The sequence below is a fragment of the Prionailurus bengalensis genome, chromosome A2 (assembly GCF_016509475.1).
Source record: "Prionailurus bengalensis isolate Pbe53 chromosome A2, Fcat_Pben_1.1_paternal_pri, whole genome shotgun sequence".
Lineage (NCBI taxonomy): Eukaryota > Metazoa > Chordata > Mammalia > Carnivora > Felidae > Prionailurus > Prionailurus bengalensis.
Window position 1 is genome coordinate 5,895,527 of NC_057348.1, and position 24,247 is coordinate 5,919,773.

The 24,247-nt window shown below is 57.4% G+C and overlaps 2 protein-coding genes across 2 annotated transcripts; both read left to right on the forward strand.

The window, feature by feature from the left end:
- Nucleotides 1–6,568: 6,568 nt before the first annotated feature.
- On the forward strand, nt 6,569–21,104 carry TIMM44 (translocase of inner mitochondrial membrane 44). Its single transcript, XM_043590188.1, has 13 exons — nt 6,569–6,693; nt 8,871–8,972; nt 11,660–11,830; nt 12,798–12,878; nt 13,663–13,812; nt 14,569–14,708; nt 15,021–15,106; nt 15,754–15,846; nt 15,935–16,059; nt 17,375–17,425; nt 19,405–19,494; nt 20,094–20,204; nt 20,535–21,104. The coding sequence occupies exons 1-13, from the start codon at nt 6,649–6,651 to the stop codon at nt 20,652–20,654; spliced, it is 1,365 nt and encodes a 454-aa protein (XP_043446123.1). The 5' UTR covers nt 6,569–6,648; the 3' UTR covers nt 20,655–21,104.
- A 522-nt stretch (nt 21,105–21,626) lies between these two features.
- Nucleotides 21,627–23,260, forward strand: CTXN1 (cortexin 1). The gene is made up of 2 exons (XM_043590191.1): nt 21,627–21,833; nt 22,207–23,260. Exon 2 carries the CDS (start codon nt 22,227–22,229, stop codon nt 22,473–22,475), a length of 249 nt encoding a protein of 82 aa, XP_043446126.1. The 5' UTR covers nt 21,627–21,833; nt 22,207–22,226; the 3' UTR covers nt 22,476–23,260.
- The last annotated feature ends 987 nt before the right edge of the window (nt 23,261–24,247 follow it).

Here is a 24,247-nt window from a genome sequence, read left to right on the forward strand (position 1 = left end):
ATAAACATGACGATAAGTTGGAGGCATGGCATTATTAAAACTATATGCTTCATAAAATATAATACCAAAGGGTGCCCAGGTGGCTCCCTCGGTTAAGCGTCCCACTTCGGTTCAGGTCATGATCTCGCCACGGTCCGTGAGCTCGAGCCCTGCGTCGGGCTCTGTGCTGATGGCTCGGAGCCTGGAGCCTGCTTCGGATTCTGTCTCCCTCTCTCTCTGCCCCTCTCCTGCTCGCATTCTGTCTCTCTCTGTCTGTCTCTCTCTCAAAAATAAACATAAAAAAATTTTTTTAATAAATAAAATATAATACCAAAACAAAAAAATGTTAGAAATAGAATAAGGTAGCCCGGGTGGCTCAGTTGGTTGAGCGTCCGACTCTTGATTTTGGCTCAGGTCACGATCTGATGGTCGTAGGATCAAGCCCCCTATCGGGCTCTGCGCTGAGGGTGCAGCCTGCTTGAGATTCTGTCTCTCCTCTGCCCCCTTTCCCCCGCTTGCGCACTCTCTCTCTCTCTTAAAAAAAAGAAAGAAAAAATATAGAATAAACTGGCAGAAACGTAACTGCAGTGAGAACTTAATCAACTATGGCAAACTGAGGGTTTAAGAATAGAAATAATCTACCCAACAGTCACACTGTTGTGCTATTACCCACATGGAGTGAAAAGCTAACAAGCACACACAAACCTGCACACAGGTGCTCATGGCAGCTTTATTCATAATCCCACAGACTTGGAAGCAACCCAGATGTCCTTCGGTGGGTGAATGGATAAACCATGGGACATCCAGACGAGGGAATGTTATTCAGCGCTAAAAAGGGAGGAGCTCTCCAGCTGTGAAAAGACACAGAGGAACCTCAAATGCATGTCGCTAAGCGAGAGAAGCCAGTCTGAAAAGGCTACACACGGTATGATTCCAACTCGATGACAATTCTGGAAAAGGCAAAAGCACGCAGACAGTAAGTAAAAGGATCCGTGGCTGCCAGGGGTGGGGAGGCGGGAGAGATGAACAGACGGAGCACAGGGGATTTTTTTTACGGCAGTGAAATACACTGTATGTCACCACAATGATGGATACATTCATTATCCATCTGTCCAAAGCCATAGAGTGAACCCCAACGTAAACCATTGACTCTGGGGGCACCTGGGTGGCTCAGTCGGTTAAGCATCCGACTCTTGATCTCGGCTCAGGTCACGATCTCACGGTTCGTGAGTTCGAGCCCTGCATAGGGCTCCACGCAGACAGTGTGGAGCCTGCTTAGGATTCTCTCTCTCCTTCTCTCTGCCCCTCCCCCGCTTATTCATTTTCTCTCTCGTTCTAAATAAACATTAAAAAATGTGTTTTTTAAAATTTTTTTTAACATTTATTTATTTTTGAGACAGAGAGAGACAGAGCATGAATAGGGGAGGGGCAGAGAGAGAGGGAGACACAGAATCTGAAACAGGCTCCAGGCTCTGAGCTGTCAGCACAGAGCCCGACGCGGGGCTCAAACTCACGGACTGTGAGATCATGACCTGAGCCGAAGTCGGACGCTCAACCGACTGAGCCACCCAGGCGCCCCTGAAAAATGTTTTTAAATAGAGTATGGACTCTGGATGGTAATGAGGTGTCAGCGCGGGTTCACGGACCGTAACAAAAGTGCCCCTCTGGTGCCACGTTGATGGTGGGGACGACAGAGGGTATGGGGACTTCCTTTACTTTCCACTCGATTTTGCTGTGAACCTAAAACTGCTCTAAATATAAGTTATATGTTAATTTTTAATTTGTATTTTTTTATTTACTTATTTTCTTCAAATGTTTATTTATGCTAGAGAGAGAGCACACGAGCAAGGGAGAGTCAGAGAGAGAGGGAGACAGAGGATATGAGGCAGGCTCTGCACTGTCAGCACAGAGCCCGACGCAGGGCTCGAACTCATGAACCACGAGATCATGACCTGAGCCCAAGTCAGATGCTTAACTGACTTAACCTATATGTTAATTTTTTAAAACAAGGGTCATTGTTTTTTACAATAATGCCTATATTGAAAATATGGTACTCTTTCGGAAAATGAATATATTAAAGGTACACACTTATTCACAAAAAGTAATGACCTAGAGAATGTGAATGTTATACTTAATGGAATAATTCATATACCCGGGTTTATACATTACAAATAATAAGTCGGTTTTTAAAAAAAATAAACTTCCCTTGGGGTGCCCACGTGGCTCAGTCAGTTGAGTCTCTGACTTCGGCTCAGGTCATGATCTTGTGGTTTGTCAGTTCGGGCCCCACGTCGGACTCTGTGCTGACGGCTCAGAGCCTGGAGCCTGCTTCGGATTCTGTGTCTCCTTCTCTCTCTGCCCATCCCCCGCTTGTGCTCTGTCTCTCTCGGTCTCTCAAAAATAAATGAATAAATGTAAAAAACAAATTAAAGGGGCGCCTGGGTGGCGCAGTCGGTTAAGCGTCCGACTTCAGCCGGGTCACGATCTCACGGTCCGTGAGTTCGAGCCCCGCGTCGGGCTCTGGGCTGATGGCTCGGAGCCTGGAGCCTGTTTCCGATTCTGTGTCTCCCTCTCTCTCTGACCCTCCCCCGTTCATGCTCTGTCTCTCTCTGTCCCAAAAATAAATAAACGTTGAAAAAAAAAATTAAAAAAAAAAAAAAAAACAAATTAAAAAAAAACTTCCCTTTTAGAAGATTTAGATTTACAGAAAAATTGCAAAGATGATACAGAGTCTCATACACCCTACAATCTTTCCCCTAGTCCTCATATCTTAGAATGAAGATATGGGACGCTTGTTACAATTAATGAACCAATATTGATGCATTTTAATCAACTGAAGCCCATACCAGATTCTTTCAAATTTTCCCTGATGTCCTTTTGGGTCCCAGGAGGCCATCCAGGGTCACACATGGTCACTTAGTCTCATTTCCTTAGTCTCCTCTGGGCTGGGACACCTTCTCAGACTTTCCTTGTTTGTGATGACCTTGACAGTCCTGAGGGGAACTGGTCAGGAATTTCAGAGAATCTCCATCAGTTGGGACCTGCCTGATGCTCTTCTCACAGGTGGACGAGGGTGGTGGGTTTGGAGAGGAAAACCCAGAGGTGAAGGGCCCTTTTCATCATATGGCATCCTATGCAGAGTAGATGCTGATAACATGATTAATCACAGGGGTTTTCGAGGAACAGTAACAAAGAATGATAACACACGTAGGCCAAGAAGGAAATCTCTAAACACAAGAAGGAGACACTGCCTAGGCCCCAGGTTCTGTAACGGCACAACTATATAAACGAAGGGGGCGTTACCCTTGAGCCCTGAGTCTTGCCCTCCCCAGGGCTTATAATCAAATCGCTCTAACACTTATCAAGGGGGGAGGGGCTCTACATCGGCTCCCCCGGTTCCCATCTCCTCTGTTCAGGCTCCTGCCTGACCCTCTCCCCTGGAGTGTGGACAGGACCTACGGAGTCCCTTTTAAGTAACAGAATACGGTAAGTGTGATGGGATGTCACATCTGAGATTAGGTTACAAAAGACTGTCACTTCTGCCCCGCTGGCCCTCTCTTACACCCTTGGATGGAAGTCAGTCGCCGTGTTGGAGGCGGGCACGTACTCACATGGGTAAAACACCGAAGAGGGCTACCAGCCTATAATCAGGGAGAAGCGGAGGCTCCTGGTCCGACAGCCATCAAGGGACTGAATCCTGCCAGCAGCCATAGGAATGATCCTGGAGCAGAACCCCCCTCCCAACCCCCACTGTTGGGCCCTGAGAAGATTACAGACCCACCTCATACCTTGACTGCAAACTTGTGAGACACCCTGAACCACAGGACCAGCTGGGTCACACCAAGACGCCGGGCCCACAGACACTGTGAGAACACACCATACATACTTGTCTGAAACCTCATATTTTAAAATTTTTATTTATTTTTGAGACAGAGAGAGAGGAAGAGGGGGAGAGAGAGAGAATCCGAGGCAGGCTCTGCACAGTCAGCACAGAGCCCGATGCAGGGCTCGAACCCGCGAACCGCGAGATCCTGACCTGAGCCGAGATCAAGAGCGGGAGCCTGGCGTCGGGCTCTGTGCTGACAGCTCAGAGCCTGGAGCCTGCTTCAGATTCTGTGTCTCCCTCTCTCTCTCTGCCCTTCCCCTGCTCGCACTGTTTCTCTCTCTCAAAGATAAATAAATACCACCCCCCCCAAAAAAGAATCTAGGTGAAGCGTACGTGAGTGTTCATCATGCCATTCTTGCAACTTTTTGGTAGCTTTAAATTTTTCAAAAGGACAAGGTGGAAGAACCAACAAAGCACCCTCCTTCCTCCCCGTATGTTCCCCTACCTGCCAACATTATTCCTTCTACACACAGCAAAGATTCCTCCAAGGTGCCCACACTCACTCTCTCTGTGTGCTGGCTAAATGTTTAATTACTGGTCTTCCAAACAAAACCAAAGGCGCCTGATCAGTAGTGTTTGCCAATTCCTGTGGTGTAAATATTCCCACCCCGGCTGATTTCACGGCTACTCACGTGGTGTCGCTGAACGCTGAATTGGTAGCAGCACATGTAACAGTATTTCCAGCACACAGATGTGATACATGTAAATACCCTCAGTAGCATGGCGAAGCAACATGTGGAAAAATAATTATGAGTTTTGGGACACCTGGGTGGCTCTGTCGGGTAAGCATCCGGGTCTTGATTTCAGCTCAGGTCATGATCTCACGGTTCTTGGGTTCAAGCCCCGAGACGGGCTCTGTGCTGACAGTTCGGAGCCTGCTTGGGATTCTCTCACCCTCTCTCTCTGCCCCACCCACCCCGTTCTCTCTTTCTTTCTGTCCCAAAATAAATAATAAACTTAAAAAGAAAAGGAGGTGTTGGGGTTGGAGTATTTATTACCTTTGTCTAAATATAATCCACTTGGTCAGAAGTTTATACAATTAACTTGTATTCTATTATTTGTTTGCTGTTTAATTATTTTTGAGAGAGAGGGAGACAGAGCACGAGTGGGGGGAGGGACAGAGAGAGAGGGAGACAGACCCGAAGCAGGCTCCAGGCTCTGAGCTGTCGGCACAGAGCCCGACGAGGGGCTTGAACCCACGAACCGTGAGATCATGACCTGAGCTGAAGCCGGACGCTCAACCGACTGAGCCACCCAGGTGCCCCTATAATTAACTTTTAAATAATGGCTGTTTTTAACAACTAGCTCCCAAATTCCTAAAAATTTGACTGTTAGCTCTCGCTAGCCAGAACAAGCTGGCTCCAGCACACCGCTGTAAAAAAAAATCTCACCCCACTGAAATCTGGCTTCCACAGCCACCATTCCACCAAAACCCTCTTGCTGGTCTCACCGGGGACCTCCATATCGCAAACTGCCAAGGACAACGGACACATGTCTGGCCTGGCCTGCCTTGCGTGAGTTCCGTGCAGCATTCAACACTGCGTACTCCACCTGCCTTCTCCGAGGCCCTCCAGGTGCCTTTCCTACCTGCTGCCCAGTCCTGCCCAGTCTACTTGAAGGGTTCTTTTTCCTCCACTTTTGGCCTTTGATATGCCCGTTTGACACACTCCCGGGTGCCCTTGTCCAATTCCATGGCTCCAACAACGAAGAAGCCCAGGCCTTCTCAGCAACAACCTATGTATCCCAACCACGTAACTAGTTTGCTCTTCTTGGAGTAAAGACATTTCAAACAAAGCCAGAGTGGAAGCCCTCTTCCCTTACTCCCACCTCGAGGTGGAGCTCCTGAGAGACACAGGATCTGTCCTGCCCTGAAGCTAGGAAGTGTTAAGTTGCCTCCCTTTCAAGTCCCACAGACCTTATCACAGCTTAGTAACTCAAAAGGCTTCAATACATGAACTCCCCCCAAGGTACCAGCTCCCCATCCCTCCTAGACTCAGATTGCATGGCCATGCTAAGGTACCGCCACTTGGTGGCGGCATTCTCCAAATGGAAAATAGTATCTAAGTGCTAAAAAGACACAGGCCTAATCTTTAGGGCAAGATGTGTCAATTTATGCGAAATCCATGGGGAGTGGCCTCCACCCAGCCTGGTCTTCATCTTCCTGTTCTGGACTAAAACCAATGGGCGCTTTCTCAAAGTGCTGTACAAAGTGGGCTCCTTTGCTCTCGCTCTTGGAGCAACTCACTTGCCCGTCGGTCGGTCACTGTAGGTCACTGTAAGTGAGAGCCAGGGTCAGTCACTATTGGGCTGGTCCGCGGGTCAATCAGTCAGAATCCAATTGAGCCTGTCCCTGTGGTCAGTCTCCCTACTCAACCCTCCGGGCAACGGAACCTTGCACGACCTGACTGGGAGATCACCCCTCCGCACGGGGCAGAAATCACGTCCTCAGGATCCGCCCCTTCGCAGCCTTAACCAACCCTAGGTCTCTACCTTAAAAAAGTGTCCGCCCCCGGGTGACGTCAAGCAACATGCCCCGCCTTCCCAAATCCTGCCCTATCAGAGGCCTAGCTCTCTAGGAATCTCTAGCTCATTAAGTCCCGCCCCTATGCCAGACCACGCTCCAAGGCCCCGCCCCCACGGGAACCCTGTCTAATCAGAGGCCGTTACCTCCCCGAAACCCCGCCCCCAAGGCCGGCTTTTCCCAGACCCACGCCGCGCTACATAGACGCGGCGGATGACGCCATCAGGCCGCGTCACCAGAAGGTCACAAGGGATCCAGCAACATGGCGGCGGCGGCGCTGCGGGGAGGTTGGTGCCGCTGCCCGCAGGTAAGGAGACGTACGGGGTCAGGGTGGGGAGTAGGGGGCGGGCCTAGGGAGCTCCCAGCCCGCGACCTCCAGGGTCTTTTTCCCCTCAGGTCTTAGGCCCCCTCGGCCCTTTCTTGGGCTCGGCAGAAGGCTTGGGTTGGGTCGTTGGGTCGGTCGAGGCCGGGACCGGGGTCCCGGATCGAAGCTTGTGGTTGAGGAGCTAAGCGTGCCGGGTCCGAGGCGGCCATGCGCTGAGCCCGGCGGACGGCGAATCGCCCCTCACTTCCTGATCAGACTCCACGTGCACCGGGGAGTGCACGGTGGCCCGGGCGCCCGGTGGAGAAACAGCCGGGAGAAGGCAAAATACCGTTGACAGTCACGGCTCGCGTTTATGTGCCAGGTCCTCTACCGAGAGCATTTCCTGCATCGCTCCCCCTCGTCCTCTGAAAGTGCGGGAGATGGTTCTCGTCCTGGCTTAGAGCTTGAACTCATAGGGATGGTGGGAGTTAAGGCGTGTATGGTGCACTCAGAAAACAGTAGTATTTCATGTACTACAAGCTTCGTGGATTACATGTACTTCATATACTGCTGCTGCTTGTTGCTGTTTCACAGGTTGGGAAACTGGGACTCAGAAAGGTTAAGCAACCTGCCCACAGCCTCAGCTCGTGGTAAGCTGACCTGGTCCAAAGCCCAGGTCAAACTGACTGCAGTGCTAGGCTCTGGATGAAGGAAAGTATCTCATAGGGATCCTAGTGTGGGGAGGAAGAAGCTGTCTTTGACTCCAGGCTGATTTTTTTTTTTTTTTCTTGGCTACTTGTGTTTTAAGTCAGGGTTTGAGATTGAATTTACACATGTTCGGATCTGGGCACAAAACCGGTTGGGAACCAGCCTCGGGTTGGGGCTTAATATGGGATTTCTTTTCCAAGTTAGACAGCCGTTCACTGCTACCTTAGACTGTTGCTGAAGTCAGTGGTTCCAGGATCAATGGGTGTAGGCATATAGAGAAGAACAAATGATTTCAGCGCTCAGGGGTTACTCTTTTTTTTTTTTAATATATATATATTTAAGTTTATTAAGTAGTCTCTACCCCAATCGTGGGCATCTCAAACTCACAACCCTGAGATCAGGAGTCAAATGCTGTTCCCACTGAGCCAGCCAGGTACCCCAGGAATTACTCTTGAGTAGCTGTAGGAGATGCTAGCCTTTGCATGAGTTTGGGCTGTTGCTTAGAGTTCCTGGAGATAGGAGGCATGGAACGGGAGAGGAAAGGCCCAGGGAATATGGAAGTGGAAGAGTGGTTCTATGGTCATTGACATCAATGTGCCTGGCTCTGTGCTGGGTGCTACGGTGCAATGTTGAGCAGGACGTGCACTGGCCCTTCTCTTATGGAGCTTAAGTCCTTCATTTGGTAGGAGAAGAAATGCCTTTCACGTGATGATGTTAGTAGTGTCTTGGCCCAGGTGTGCCCTCTTGCACAGGACATGCTAGGTTTCTTCCAGCGTTGTGCCTAGAACAAGTTATCTGTGTTTTACCTCTGAGAGCCCAGGTCTCTGGTCTTCCAAGGCTGGCAGCAACGGGCTAGGCTTGTGAGAGAAGACTGCTCACGGCCAGCATCGAGGCGCTTGGGGCCCATTTCAGGCTAATGAGATGAAATCAGACGAAGGCACGTTTAGCTTCTTCCACCATAGGTTGGTATCTCTTGAGACTCATCTGGTTTCCCCCTGGTTCAGAGGCAGGAAAGTAGGGATGGACCCTGGAGGTGCAGATCCAGTGTCTTCCTTTCCACGAGATTCCACTGGCTTCTCAGAATTTAGCAAGATGGCGGAATGTCTAGCATGCAGCAGGCCTGCAGTGAAAATCGGCAAATGATGGGGCGCCTGGGTGGCTCAGTCGGTTAAGCATCTGGCTTCGGCCCAGGTCATGATCTCACGGTTTGTGGGTTCGAGCCCCGCATCGGGCTCTGTGCTGACAGCTCAGAGCCTGGAGCCTGCTTCGGATTCTGTGTCTCCCTCTCTCTCTGCTCCTCCCCTGCTAGCGCTCTGTCTCTCCCTCCCTCCCCTCCCTCCTCACCTCTCTCTCTCAAAAATAAACATTTAAAAAAATCGGCAAATGAGACTTGACCCCTACTTTTTAGTGGGGCTTACTCACTTCCTAGTTACCTTATCTGAATGGCTCTTTCTCTTTTCTTCCCTAACTAGAGATGCCTCAGCAATGGAGTCCAGTTCCTGTCCAGCCACAACCTAATGCTACTGCACAATGGTGCCTATCAGATACGCCGGCCCGGCCGAGAGCTGCCTCTGGTGAGTGACGGGATGCCAGCAGACAGAGAGGAGTCTGAAAGATCAGACCTGGTTGGCAGGAGACAGAGCTGCAGGACGTTGCCCACACTGGCAAGGGTAGCTGATTGGCGTTCCCCATCCAAGACCTGCGGGGTCACAGAACCCAGCGTGCTGGTTCTCTCGGGCTCTCGGGCAGCACCTGGCATTACCAGGGGTGGAGCTCCTGCCTGACAAAGTAGATGATGTGTCAGCTCTCAGGGCTGGAAAGGCATCCCTGTACTCAGCTGAAATCCATTTCCCTGTGGCTCTTCCCTTTTCTGGGTGACATCCCTCCAGGCATTTGAGTGGAGTCACCTCACCTTGGGGGCTCAGTTTCCTGTCTCTGTTGTTCCTCACAGACAGCATTTTCTAGAGCTTTTCTCCTCCGCGTCATTCCTTTTCAACTGTGCTGCTTTCTGGCGGTGTGTTACCACCACAGGGAGGAAAGCCCCAAACCAGTATATTTCCCCAAGTGCACACACTGGGGCAGCCCACACCCTTCCCTTCCCGCTGAGTCTCTCACAGGCCTGGTCTCCCTGGTCCTGTCCTTGAGCTTTTGTGGGCGTGGCACATGCCCTGTGGCCTTTCCTCTTAGCCACCACCTCCCGGTGTGCGGCCGGCCGTGGAGCGGGAGGTGGGGCAGCTGCCAGGTGGCGCAGTCCCAGACAGTCTTAGAACCTAGACCTCCCCCAGAGAAAGGCTGGCTGGGCACACCATTCGCGTGGTTCTTCAAGTATTCTCCTTTCGGAGCCCACTCTCAACGTGGTGGGGAAGCAGCGATCCTAACCTGGCTCAGTGCGACCCTGAACTGAAGCCTGTGTCTTGGGCAGTGTACGACTCTGGCTCTTGTGTCTGCAGGAGGACCGTGGCCTTTCTTCTGGCCTCCCTAGGCCCCGGCTTTCTGGGTATGTTGGGTTTTCCTACGAGGGGCACCCCTGAGCTTAGGCTCTGGGTGACAGTGATCCTGTGGGTTGACGACGGAGGTTTGTGCCAAGCCCTGGGGTGACATGTGAATTCCAATGTGGGACTTGAGAGTGACCCCAAAGTTATCCCGGCCCCAGAAGCCCAGGGAGTAGGGCCCTATCTCAGTTTCTTCCAGATAAGGGGCTATAGAGTCCTTTCCACTCCATTCCTGGGACAGGGGCTCCTTTGGGTGTTGCCCTTCGCCTTGGGTGAGCATGTTTGAATGTCCATGAGGATTCCAAACCGCCCGTTTCTCACCCAGGGTTCCCTCTGTTGGAGAAGGAGCCTGGCACTTTGTTTTGTTTTTAATAGACTTTATCCTTCTGAGCACTTTTACAGGTACAGAAAAATTGAGCAGGAAGCACTGAGAGCTTCCATCAACCTCCTGGCGGCCCCTCCTCCCACCTGGGCCTGCATTTTCCCCGTGGTGCGGCCTCTTGCTTTAGTATAGCACCTTTGTTGCAACTGATGAGCCAGTATTGATACATCGTTATTAACTGAGGCCCATAGTTTGCCTTAGGGTTCATGCTGGGTGCTCGTTCAGTGGGTTTGGACAGAGTAGTCTTACTGCCCAGAAACTTCTCTTTGCTCCGCCCATTCATCTCCCCCACCAGCCTACCCAGCCCCTGACAACCACTGATCCTTTTACTATCCATGGTTTCACCTTTTCCAGAATGTCCTAGAGTGGGGATCATGCCGCCTGGAGTCTCTTCAGACCAGCTTCTCTCACTCAGTAATATGAATTTAAGGTTCCTCTGTGTCTTTTTTTTTTTTTTTTAAGTTTATTTATTTTTAGAGAGAGAGAGCACAATCAGGGTAGGAACAGAGAGAGAAGGAGAGAGAGAATCCCAAGTAGGCTCCTCACTGTCATGGTGCCCGATATTGGGCTTGAACTCACAAACCGTGAGACCCTGACCTGAGCCGAAATCAAGAGTCAGACACTCAACTGACTGAGCCACCCAAGTGCCCCCTCCTGTGTCTTTTTTTTTTTTTTTTTTTTTTAATTTTTTTTTTCAACGTTTATTTTATTTTTGGGACAGAGAGAGACAAAGCATGAACAGGGGAGGGACAGAGAGAGAGGGAGACACAGAATTGGAAACAGGCTCCAGTCTCCGAGCCATCAGCCCAGAGCCTGACGCGGGGCTCGAACTCACGGACCGTGAGACAGTGAGATCGTGACCTGGCTGAAGTCGGACGCTCAACCGACTGCGCCACCCAGGCGCCCCCTCCTGTGTCTTTTTTAAATTGAGATGTCATTGACAAATTGTGTAAGGCCGCAACATCTTTTTTTTTTTTTTTTAATTTTCTTTTTAATGTTTGTTTTTGACAGAGAGAGCGAGCGTGAGCTGGGGAGGGGGAGGGGCAGAGAGAGAGGGAGAAACAGAGTCCGAAGCAGGCTCCAAGCTGTCAGCACAGAGCCTGATGCGGGGCTCAAACTCACAAACTCTGACATCATGACCCGAACCAAACTCAGATGCTTAACCGACTGAGCCACCCAGGCGCCCCTCGCAACATCTTTTCATAGCTTGCTAACTGGTTTCCTTTTATTACTGGATAATAAAGAAACTGGACATCCCACAGTTTATCACCTGATGCTTTCTTAACTTGACTTTCTTGGCTCATAAGGGAGGTAGCTGTTCATTGTGAAACCCGTATCAGCACAGAGGAGAAAGTAAAAACCTTTGTTTCTTTTACATTCTTTCCAGTCCAAATCCTATTCTTCTGGAAACAGGAAAGGCTTCCTCTCTGGCTTGCTAGATAATATCAAGCAAGAATTAGCCAAAAACAAAGAAATGAAAGAAAGTATAAAAAAGTTCCGAGATGAGGCCCGCAAGCTAGAAGAGTCTGACGCGCTCCAGGAGGCCAGAAGGAAATACGTGAGTCCCTTTGCTTCCCGCACAGAGATGACACAGGGGGGGAAGTGACGTCACTCACTGACCACAGGGGCGAGCGGACAGGAGTGAGTCGCCAGCCCCCCGTTTCTGCGGTGAGACGGAGTGGGGTTCTCTGCACACCAGCGGCGCCAGCTTCTTCTGGAAGCTTGTGAGAGATGCGGGGTCGCGGAGCCCTCCCCAGTCCGCTGGATCGGAGTGCGTCTGCACGGGCTCCCCGGGTCACCCCTTGAGCTGTAGGTTTGAGATGCGCTGCTCCTGAGAGCTGGTTGTGGCCCCTTGAGTGAAGCAGGTAGAAAGCGGGTCGCGGTGCTGGTGTGATTATTAATTACCGCCTGGTCTCTTACCGAAGCAGCTGCCAGGCGCCCGCTGCGGGGAGTGGGCTCGGCAGCTGCCGCGTCAGGGCTCTGCGAGGTGGGGACAGCCGCCCCGTCTTGCCAACGGGTGCCTGCTCCGGGGTCCCTTGGGTTTTTGTTCTCTTGGCCACGTCCCGGGCTGTGGGCGAGGCCCGTTCGCTCAGAGGGCCTGTGGGGGATTCGACCTGATGGATGATGACCCTTTCTTTCCAGTAAGGAAGAGGAGTGGGCTAAGGGGTGGCTTGGGGGCAGAGCAAGCCGAGTCGGGTGGGACTGTGGCTGTGGGAGATCCAGCAGCGGCTGGCAGCTGCAGGGGTGCAGAGCGACGCAGGATGATGTGGATGAACCAGGGCGGGGGGCAAGATCACCCCTGCACCTGGCGAGAGACTAGAGCCAGGGCTGGGCCTCAGGGGTCTCCCTCCATCAGCCCTCACCTGCTCCCGAAAGCAAGGCTGTCGGGCAGTGAGGGGCCCTGGGGTGGGGAGGGGGCTGGGGTGGTCGGGCAGGCGGTGGAGGGGGCAGGGCGCCGCTCAGAAAATGCTTCCTGTAAGACAACTGCTGTGTCGTAACCAAGAGAAACAACCTCCTTACCGTAGAAAAGCATTGAATCCGAAACCGTGCGGACGAGCGAGGTGATAAAGAAGAAGCTGGGGGAGATCACAGGCACAGTGAAGGAGGTAATGGTCTCCGGGCCCCCACGCTCTGTTGCCCGCGGCTGCCAGGCCATCTGTTCGTCGCCTCTGGGAGGAGAGCTGTGCTGGAAGCTGCGGGCAGAGCTGGCGCCTGGGCAGGGCGTGACTTGGCACAGCGGATGAATAGGCGTGGGTGGCGAGCCAGGGAAGAGCCAGCCTGGCCAGGTGGCTTCCGGAGTTAGGATGCACAGCCCCCCCCCCCCCCCCCCACCGGCCCTCGCCCAGGAAGGAGGGCGAAGTCAGGCTAGCCCACGTGCCCTGCGGCTCACCGCTGGCAGTAGAAGCTTTCACGCTTTCGTGGCACCAGCAAAGACAGAAGGGCCAATGACTTGTCTCGTCCTGCCCAAAACAGGGAAGCACTGCTTGGCCCCAGGTGAGGGGAGATGGGGCAGCGTGGGGGGGCCCAAGGGCTTCCTTTTTGTTGCCTGTTTTGCTTTGTTCTGAGCAGGAGAGAGGGGCAGGGCTCTGCACTGTTCTGAGCCGCCTGCGAGGGTTCCAGGCCAGTCCAGCATTAGGCACAGGCTCCTCGAACCTTTTATCCCTAAGCGGCCACTCGTGCCCCTTCCGGGGAGAGCCCAGTTGACCTGGCGTCCAGCCCGGAGCCCAGGGGTTCAGCCCTGCAGACCTTGTACACGGCGCACCCGAGTGTCCGGGCCCCATAGGTCAGATGAGTTCAGAGTGTCTGTTCCTGACCTTTGAAGGACTAGACTGGTCTTAGCTTGGTGGGGGGGGGTGCTGTGCTGACACCCCCATCCCTGTGTCTCAGTAGAGTCTTGATGAAGTCGGTAAAAGCGACCTTGGCCGGAAGATCAAGGAGAGCGTGGAGGAAGCTGCCAAGACTGCCAAACAGTCGGCCGAGTCGGTGTCCAAAGGCGGGGAGAAGCTGGGCCGGACCGCCGCCTTCAGAGCCATCTCCCAGGTGGGTCGGCCTGGGGCTCACGGCCTGGCCTGCTCTGAGTCCGGGATCCGGAGTTCTCACTGCCGATCTCAGCCCTGGAGAGGGAGGGCCCGCTTGAGGCACCAGGATGGTGCTCCGCTCCCTGCTGGGTGGCCTTGGACAAGTCACAGCCCCTAGGAAGCAGCAGGTTAATGCACGGAGAGCCTCTCAGCCACTAACACCCTTAGCTTGTGTCCGTAAGCCCGGGACCTGTTGTACTCAAGGCGACCTGAGGTCCTGATTCATTCTGAAATGACTGTTGAATCTTCCCACATGCTGGGCTCTCTTGCTACCCACAGGGGCCACTGGATAGAAAGTCCAAATTCCTGCTCCTGAGGTGTCTGGGGGACCCAGAGGGGGATGAGTGGTTCCTGAGCGACATGTGACAAGGGAACATACAGGGGAGGGGCCACGGGTGGAGGGGCAGCCCCTCCAGTGGGGAGACGTGCACAGCCAGCTCAACACGGCCAGGGTCACTGCAGCAAGGTTGGGGGAAATGAGGGGGGCGGCCAGAGAAAAGCGGGGTCCATCTGAAACAGCCCTGTGGTCCACGCAGGGAAGTCAGGCAGGGTGCTCAGAGCCACGTGACCTCGAGACCAGGGGAAGCTGGGGCCCTGGGTTGGAGTTCTCCGCGGACACTGTCCTGACTTGGGGCACAAACGCACAGGCCCCCGGCGGTGGCCCGCAGTGTCAGGACGGTCCTGAGCGCCCACCCTGGGGCTGGCTGCTTTCCCCCAGGGGGTAGAGTCCGTGAAGAAGGAGATCGACGACAGCGTGCTGGGGCAGACCGGGCCCTATCGGAGGCCAGAGCGCCTCAGGAAGAGGAAGGAGTTTGCAGGAGAGAAGCTCAAGGAAGAGAAGGTGTTTGAGCCCAACGAGTAGGTAGCAGACTGGCCAGGGCCTGTGTCCCCCTTCCACACAGACACTGTTTGTGTTTGAGCGCCCCTGGAACGTTCCTGCCCAAGTCACTTCGTTCTCGAGTGTCTGTTCTGCTCAAGAGTCCCTGCTCCCGTGTGAACGTGGGGGAGATGGTGGGCGGTGGGAAGTGGGGAGAGAAGGCAGGAGGCTGAGAGAGGAGGGCGGGCTGCCCAGGGGGACGGGGGCGCTGCCCGCGGGGACAGGAGGGCTGGGTGCCTGGGCCGGCACACGGGGGCCCGTCGCCACCGCTCACCGCTGCCCCATCTCCCCAGGGAGGCCCTGGGGGTCGTGCTGCACAAGGACTCCAAGTGGTACCAGCAGTGGAGAGACTTCAGGGACAACAACGTGGTATTTAATCGTGAGTGTTCACGTCTCGGACACTCGGCCGACAGCGTCGCCGTGACAGCAGACGCTTACTGAGTGCTCCCCGCGCACTGGGCACAAGCCAGACCCCCCGCTTTACAGAGGAGGAGACCGGGGTCAGAGAGGAGCAGCCACTCCCCAGGATCACCCAGCCAGTGAGCAGCAGAGCCCAGGCCGCCAGGCAGCCCTGCTCTCCAGGGCAGCCCGGTACATCTCCAGCTGGCGGGCAGGGGCCCTCCCCCAGGGGCTGAGTCACCGTCCTCGCGGTCGCGGAGCTGCCGCTGGCAGGAGGGCGGCCAGGCCGACCTGCCTCTCCGGTGGCTGGGCTGTGGGTGCCACCGTGAGAGGCTCCCTCACAGGGCAGGACAGGAGGCGCCGGTGGGCCTCCCAGGTGCCAGCCAGAGCACCGCCACGCCACACACCCTTGTCCCTTGTCCTGTGACGGTCACTAGAGGCCGGTTTCCTTGGTAGGGAGAGCCCCGCCCCTCAGCCCACCCCCGAGAAAGCTGGCTCCGCCCCGCGCTGCCCAGGTCTGCACAGGGAGTGGGTCTTGCAGGGGCTGCAGCGAGCCCCCGGAAGTCGTAGAGTAAGGGTGTCTTTCTTTCTGGAGGCGACCCCTGACCTCAGCCCACGTCCCGGCAGGGTTCTTCGAGATGAAGGTGAAGTATGACGAGAGCGACAACGTCCTCATCCGGGCGTCCCGCGCGCTGACAGACAAGGTCACAGACCTGCTGGGTGAGTGGGCCCGGACCGTCCTTCCCGCCTGGGCTGGCCGCAGGGACGGTCCCGGGCCCTGGCCCACTCCTGCCGTGCCTGCCTCCAGGGGGCCTGTTCTCGAAGACGGAGATGTCAGAGGTGCTCACGGAGATCCTGCGAGTTGACCCTGCCTTCGACAAGGAGCGGTTCCTGCAGCAGTGTGAGAGCGACATCATCCCCAACGTCCTGGAGGTGGGTGCTGCACCCTGGGGCCCCCACCCAGCAGGTCCCCGCTGTCCCGCCTGCCAGGTTACCCTGGGAACTGCCACCAGGGGCAGAGATCTCCGGCCGTCAGAGGCCTGGCGCCCCCACGCCCGGCCCTCGTTAGTCATGCACCTCTGAGAAGGCACCCAGGGTCACCTGTGGGCCCTGCTGGTCCCCGTGATGGTGGCCGATTTCTTCCCTGTGGGGTGTGTCTGCTCCCAGGGACGGAGTTCCCTTTCACGAGGTCCGGCAGCAACTTCCGTCTTCCTGACAGCCGGCCTGGAGCCTCCTGTCTGCTTTCCCTCATGATCTGCTTGAAGCAGTTCCCTCGAGCCTACAGTGAGCGGCTGCCCAGGGCCGTGGCTCTGTCTCCCAGGGGCCAGGTCCCCTCTCTGTGGGAATCCTGAATCCCGTTTTCTGGCCCCTCCTTCTGGTTCATAAATGAGGAGGGGGTGGCTCGCTCCGGGTCCTGCCCCTGCACACACTGCACAGGGCCCCTGCACAAGGTTGACTGCCTCCAGCCAGCCACGTCTGTTTCTCCAGCCCCTGGGATGTGGCCGGAACCTGGGCCTCTGCCAGGCCTTTGGAAGGGCCTGATGAGATCACAGAAAGGCTCCGCACCCGCCACTACCCCCCACCCCCCCGCCCCGAAGGTAGATTCCAGTCCCCACCCCCTGTCTCCTCTATCCTACTGGTCTCCCTGTGGTCCCCTCCTCTCTAATTCCCCACATTCCCTGCACCACTTCGGGCAGGGCCGGGAGGAGGTAGAGAGGGGGCGCTCCCTTAACACGGCAGCTCCAGCACAGGCAGATTCTTCTAGAGACGACGTCTCAGCTCCCGGCCTGCCCCTAGTTTTCTTTTTCCCTCTGGCCCTGGGCTCCTCTCTGACCTTCAGCAGGTCAGCCCCGCCTCCAGGTTTCTGCAGAGGCATCCCCTGTGGCACCTTGGGAGGCCACCCCAGGACCCCTCCTCTGCCCCTGTCCTGACCTCTGGCTGTGCAAAGCTCCAGCCCCGGTGGAGGTGGAATGCAGCTCCTGGCCTCCTTGGCTCAGCTTCCCAGCCCCGCTGAGCCCAGCATGCTGCCACCTTCCTCCACCTCACCCGAGGCCCTTGGGGCCACCCTGGGCTGCCGGGGGTCACACATGCAGGCCCTTGGTCCCAAGGGCCTGGGGAGGGGCATCCGGTGCTGCGGCCTGACCCGAGGCCCCCTGCTCCCCAGCTGGAGCCTATAGGGTAGGGTCTCCAGCCTAGATAGCCCCCTATTAGTCTCGAACTTATTTTTTGTTTGTTTTTCCCTTTTTAGGCCATGATTTCTGGAGAGCTTGAGATTCTCAAAGACTGGTGCTATGAAGCTGTGAGTCCTTCTCTTTTTCTTTCTACTTTTTATATTTAGGCCTAAAAAGAATCAGTTTGGAGGTCTGTTTGGGCAGAGCCAGGAAGGGTATGACAGGGCCCGGTGTCCTGGTTGTGGGGGCACCCAGGGGTCCGGGGCGGGGCGGAAAGGGACCGGGAATAGCTTGGGGTGTGTGTGACCTTCCCTCAGCGCTCAGGGGTCTCACGTGGTGGCTGTGGGCGCTGGCCGGCAAGCAGCCTGCGGGCCCACACCACCTCCCGTCCCTGGGCCATGTCACAGGCGTCATGAGGGTGGAGTGTGAACACAGACGCAGCGCTCCCGGATGCACAAAGCGCTGGCCAGACTCATTATAGCTGTTCTCACTTTGAGTTCCCGAAACACAGATCAAAACAGACGGTGATAAGATTTCCCGCATGGGGAGGAGCCGTGTGTCCTGATGAGGCCTGACTGCTCCCCAGAGTCAGTGCTCAGGGTCCCGGGGCCCCATGGTGCCAGGCCGTGCACCCAGGTCGGCTGTCCCCAGGAGCACACCCTGTCCGCCCCGGTCCTGGCAGCCTCCCCGGCCCTGCAGGACTCTGTCGGCCACCTCGACTCACCCTGCTCACTCCCTGACCTGTGTCTTCATGGGGCTTTTTCTAGCTTATTTGTATTGAGCAATTCAGAGCCTTTTTTGGCTGATCTATTCTGCTTCCAGCTCACAAACAACTTGGAGAAAGCAGAGGAGAAGATGTCAGATTTTTTTTTTTTTTTAATACTCCCCTGCATGGTGACTAATCCAGCAGGCATTTATGAGCGTGTGGTTTTTTTTTTTTTTTTTTTTTTAATGCTTTGGGACCATTAGGCTGTGGTTGATTATCTTTGCCAAAGAGCTGCTGGGGCCCCTGGAAATGCTCCTGAAATTGCAGGTGCTTTCACAGAGGTGTATGTGTGTATGTATGTGTGTGTTGTGTGTGTGTGTGTTTATTTAAATGTTTGTTTCTCTTCGAGAGAGACAGAGCGTGAGTGGGGGAGGAGCAGAGAGAGAGAGGGAGACACAGAATCCGAAGCAGGCTCCAGGCTCAGAGCTGTCAGCACGGAGCCCGACGCGGGGCTCGAACCCACGAACTGTGAGATCGTGACCTGAGCCGAAGTTGAATGCTCAACCGACTGAGTCACCCAGGCGCCCCCAGAGGTGTTTCTTAGATGCCATTTTTAAGAACCACACAGGAAATAGGGTTGGCACCATTTTTTTTCTTGGTAGATCAGTTATTTCCATAAAAAGTAAGTGTTGGAATGTCTTCCACCATAGCTGCTGAGTCCAGAGAAGCCTCCAGTGAAAAGGTACCAGGTGTCACGTGTGTCCTGGGCCTGGGAGTAGGCTCAAGGGGGCTGGAGGTGTCATTGGGTGTCACCGCCCCGCGGGAAAAACGGGCTGCCTGTGGCCAGCGGCCTCCCATCGAGGCTGGTCAGTGAGGAGGAGGCCGACCGAGGGAGCTCATTTCAGAGCGGCTGTGGGTTAGGGCGAATCCTAGAAAACGCGTTTGATTCCAGGCCAAGATTCTGAGTGCGGTGAATATGGGGAAGTCCAAGATCAGCCAGAGAGGCCTCAACTTCCCTCTGGGCGTGTATTTCAGATCCCGTTGCAGGAAAATTACCTACTTTACTGATTAATACCACTTTCATTTGGGCGTCTCGATGCAGCGCTGTCTTCATAACAAGGGGGGTGTGATTCGGGCCAGCAAATGGGTGGCACTGGCCTCCCTGCTTGGACCTGTGCTCCTGGCATCTGCTGCTCCTGGCAAAGCACACGCAGGCGATAGCAGCCGTTTCTGGAAGGTGCAGGTGCAGAAAGCACGGGATAGGGCGGTGAGCCTGTCTGCGGGGAGAGTTTCCCAGGACAGCGCAGCCCCTGGGGTTCGCCGGCAGGTGCACCGCAGCACCTTGGTGGGGCTTGTGCTCGCGGGTCCAGCCGCAGGGATGTGTCTGGCTTCTCTTCGCAGACCTACAGCCAGCTGGCGCACCCGATCCAGCAGGCCAAGGCGCTGGGCCTGCAGTTCCACTCCCGCATTCTGGACGTCGACAACATCGACGTGAGCGGCTCTTCTTGGCGTCCGGGGGGTGCTAGTCAGAGGGGCGCCCGTCCCTGGGGGAGCTGCGGCACGGACAGACAGGGACTGGGGTGAAATGACCTCAGGGTCCCTTCCAGCAGAGGGTTCCCATAAGCCTGTGGTGGGAGAGTTCTTGGGCAGGCGGCGGACGCAGGGGGTGCTGTTGCCGCCCAGACCTCGGGGCCCCCGGAGGCAGCGCTGTCCCTCTGCCTTCACTGGGCAGGGCGAGAGCTTTGCCCCTGTGGAGAGCCGGACAAGTGCCGGTGCTGGTTACCCCTGCCCGTGTGCAGGGGTCCCTCTGTGAGGCCTTACACGCCCACCCAGCCCCCTCTGGGGAACACGAAGCCACCAGGGTCCAGGGAGGCTGCGTGGATTGTTAGTTCAGACTCTGGCTCACATTGGGAGGGGTCCCGCGGGAACCCCCCACGGGTCCTTCTGGGGCCTGGCCCGACGAGTAGGACAAGTGGGGTGGCTGGGACTGCCTCCTGAGAAGCAAGGGTCGGCACCAGCCGTGAGGCGACTGTCAGGGGAGGGGCAAGGCCACTCTCTGAGGCCCGCCCACCTTGTCGCTCCCCCTGCAGCTGGCCATGGGCAAGATGATGGAGCAGGGGCCTGTGCTGATCATCACCTTCCAGGCCCAGCTGGTGATGGTGATCAAGAACCCCAAAGGCGAGGTGGTGGAGGGCGACCCGGTGAGTCCAGGAGGGATCGGGCCTCGCGGGTGGCCGGTGCGAGACTGGCTGATGGCCGCCTCCAGCCACCTCGCGCCGACAGAGCCAGGAGGTTTTGTGACTGTGCAGCAACAGCAGGGCAGTGTCTTGAGAAGCCTGGGGCCCTGTGGGTGCTGGTGGGGGTTGGAGGGTGACTCACTCATCTGGCTGTGCAGAGGCCTGAGTTGTCGACTCTGGACCCAGGCTGACTCCCAGCTCTGCTCCCTGGTCCCTCCTGGTGTCCCCTTTGTGTTATGCCCTGCCCCTCCCCACAGTCCCTTGTCGCGGCCCTCACCGTCCCTGCTTCTGCAGGACAAGGTGCTGCGCATGCTGTATGTGTGGGCGCTCTGTCGAGACCAGGACGAGCTCAACCCCTACGCGGCCTGGCGGCTCCTGGACATCTCAGCGTCCAGCACGGAGCAGGTCCTCTGAGCGTGGTGGCCACGAGCAGAGGCTTCTGGGCTGGATCAGCGCGCGGTGGTCACACAGGACTGGTGTCTGCCTGTCACAACTAGACCTCTGGGGAAGACGGGACTGTCAGATCTCTACCAGGGCCGCTACAAAACCAGCTGGATGGGGACAGGCGGGTGGATGAGGGGGGGCGGCTCCCTATCCGGGGGGCTCCTGTACTGCTCCCACGCCCTTCCGCCAGCAGCCGGGGTCAATATGGTGCACCGGCCGGATGGTGCCGAGAGGCCACCCCCCCTGGCCCAGGGACGATCCAGGGGGCAGGAGGCAGGTCTAGGACCTGCTGCTCAGAGTAGCATACGAGCCACTTCAGCCCGGCCATTTTGGCTCCGTTTTTTAACAGTGCCCTTATTATCCTGTATATATGCCTGAGATTTGGAAATAATAATAAAACGCCAAAGTGCAGGACAGCAACTCGGGTGGTCTGAGGTGTTTGTCACTGGGGTAGGGGGCAGCTGGGACCGAGGATGGGTGGTGGGAGCTGGCCGGGTGGTCACAGGAGGCGGTCAAGGTCACTGAAGGAACTGCAGCCCTAGACCTTGCCTGCTCAGGACCCTGCCCTCCCTGGGTCGGGGGTCCTCCACAAGAGCTAGGGAGCTTTTCCGAGGCCTGGCTGGAATCTCGGAAGGTTGGGGTCCCTACAACTGGAGGAGCTTGAGCGTCAGTATGAGTGATTCGGGAGGCATTGGGATTCCCCAAACAGGTCGTCTGCTTGAGGGGTCTATCGCATAGACAGGTGCCGGAGTCGCGCTGGGGCTGCCTGGGGTGCTTGTCGGGGTGGGGTGGGCGAGGTCCTGGGTGCTGATGCGCCCCGCGCCCAGGGTCTCCCAGGCGCCTGCGGGCGGGAGCGCTCTTCTCCCGGAGGCCGGGGCGGGGTCGCGAGCCCGCGCGCCGCTCCCTGCGCAGCCTCCGCCCCCCGCGGCGGCCCCGCCCCCCGTCGCCATGGGAACAGCCGCGGCGGCCCGGCTAGCGCGCGGCTCGCCTGCCTCGGTCTCGGGCGCTCCAGGGGCGGGTGGGGTGGGCTGAGCCGGGGCCGCCGCCGCCGCTGCCTCCGCGGGAGAGAGGCCGAGAGCAGAGCCGGCGCGGGTCCCGGAAGAGAGCGCAGCCGCCGGACGCTCGGTTCCCGTCCCGGTCGAGGCCAGGGTGAGGGGCGCGGCGGGGCGGGGGTGGTGGGGGAGGGGTCCCCGGGACGCCGGGAACAAAGGGAGCGGGGCGGGGGACAGGGTTTCGCCGCGCCGCCCGAGCTGTGCGTTCGCACCTGTTGTACGCGGGCCGGCAGGGCCCGGGCTCCCTCTCCCCACTGTCAGCACCCCCACCTGCGCGCATGGCCGGAGTTGGGTCCCTGAGTGCCTGTGGTGGCGTGCCTGCGGCCCGGGCTTGGGCGTAGCCGGGGGGACGGAGGCCCGGGCGGGGGCTGGATCCCGGCAAGGTCAGGGGGCCGCGGCAGGAGGGGGCGGCGCGGGGAAGGGAAGGCGCAGCCTCATCCCCGCGCCCCGGGCGGGCCCCTCCTCCGCAGGGCGCGCGGCGATGTGAGCCATGAGCGCGACGTGGACGCTGTCTCCCGAGCCGCTGCCGCCGTCGACGGGGCCCCCGGTGGGCGCGGGCCTGGACGCGGAGCAGCGCACAGTGTTCGCCTTCGTACTCTGCCTGCTCGTGGTGCTGGTGCTGCTGATGGTGCGCTGCGTGCGCATCCTGCTCGACCCCTACAGCCGCATGCCCGCCTCGTCCTGGACCGACCACAAGGAGGCGCTCGAGCGCGGGCAGTTCGACTACGCGCTGGTCTGAGCCGAGCGGGGTTTCTCGCCGAGGGCCGACCCGACGGGGGCGCCGCCTGGCCGGGATGGCGCTCAGGATCCCACCCCAGATCCTAGCCCGAGGGGACAGGGCGTTAGAGGTCCGGCTCCTCCCCCTCAGACCCCTCCCATCTTTCCTCCCGGCCTGGCCGGAGCCCCACTTCGTGCCTTTATCCCGCCCCGTCCTCGCTCCGTGACTCACCGGCCCGGCTGGTCCCCAACTGGCTCCCCGACGGGGAAGAGGACCCCTCCCCCACCCCAAGGCGTATTGGTGGCTCTGCTACTGTCCTGCCGCCGCCGAGCATGACTGTCGTGTCCATTCCTGGATGCGGGGGACCCCCGTGTCCCCCTCCCTCCCCTGTGGTCTGGCCACCCTCACTCCCCCAACCCCGACCCGTCGCCTCGCCCCCCACCCTTAAGTGTTGAGCTGCTCCTGCGGGACAGGCTCTCCTGGGCCCACGGGGTGGACGCTGCAGAGCAATATGCCCTGCGTGGCCTGCCCCCGGAGACCGAGACTGGAGAGCGACAATGGCTGCTGTGTCCAGGATGCGTGACGCCTGCGGTGGGAGGAGAGTGCGGGCAGGTTCCCTTCCGCTCCAGCCCCGGCCCCAGTACAGGTCAGCGCCCTTCCCCCAGTCACCACCTCCGCCCCGCACTGGCTTTCCTGCCATTTCCCCCGGATCCCTGCTCCCATCCCCGCCTGGCCTCACCCACGCCTTCTCCCTCCTCCCAGCCCCCGAGCCATTGGTGAAAATAAAAGCTATTACTGAGCGCTTACTACAGGCCAAGCAGCGTGTGAGTTAGAGCGTCCTGCGCATGGCCTGTTCCTTCTTCAGGACCCTGAGGCCTGTTAGCATCCCTGGTCTTACAGGCAAAGGGACGAAGGTCCAGGCAGCCTGAGTGACTAGCCTGTACTGAGTGGCTGGAATTTGAACCCAGGCCTGATTTCCACCTGCTGTCCGTGAGCCCCATGCTGCCGAGACACCCAGGCCGCATTCTGGGGGCGACTGATGTGCAACCCGGATCCCGCCAGCTCCGTGCATAGCCAAGACCCATCCCCCTTCTTTCCCTTGACTTGAGGGGACTGGGGGCTGGGGAATACATGGACTTCGCTGGAGTGGGGAGCTGGAGGGTGTCACCAAGAGGTGGCATGATCTGGCACTGACCACATCTGCAGCCTGAAACACCTCCGAGCCTGGTGCCTCCTGCCCACCGTGAACACGCGCACACTGGAAACTGTGGGACTGGCGGCATGGAGTGGGCTGGCTCTGCTCCACACCCGCCTGGGAGATATGTTTGTGCCCCGGGGGAGCCGTGTGCAATGTGTGTGGGGAGAAGCGAGCGCTTCTATAAAAGGCAGGCTGTGTGAATGCACGGGCTCTGCGAACAAAATTTACCAGCTCCCAGAAGACTAGTTAGGCTGGGGGGGGGGGGGGAGGCGGGGGGAGGCAGTGCTGTAGGAGGATGCTTGGTTCCCCTGCCGTTCCTCTTCCCCAACCTGCCCCTGAATCTACACCCTCAGGCCCCCTGATGAAGGGGGACCCCTTGCTGGGAGACCCAGCAGCCAGGCCCCTGCCTCTACCCAGCTCAGCTCCTCCCTCCCTGCTCCTAAGGCCCCTCCAGCTCCCCCTCCCTCCCCCTCCTTGCTTCCCTAAGGCCACCTCAGGGACTCCCTCCCTCCCCCCCCTACTGGGGCCTGGCTCCTCCCATCTGGCCACTCTGCTGGCTTCTCCCCTTCATCCGTGTGACGTGAGGTCACCTGCT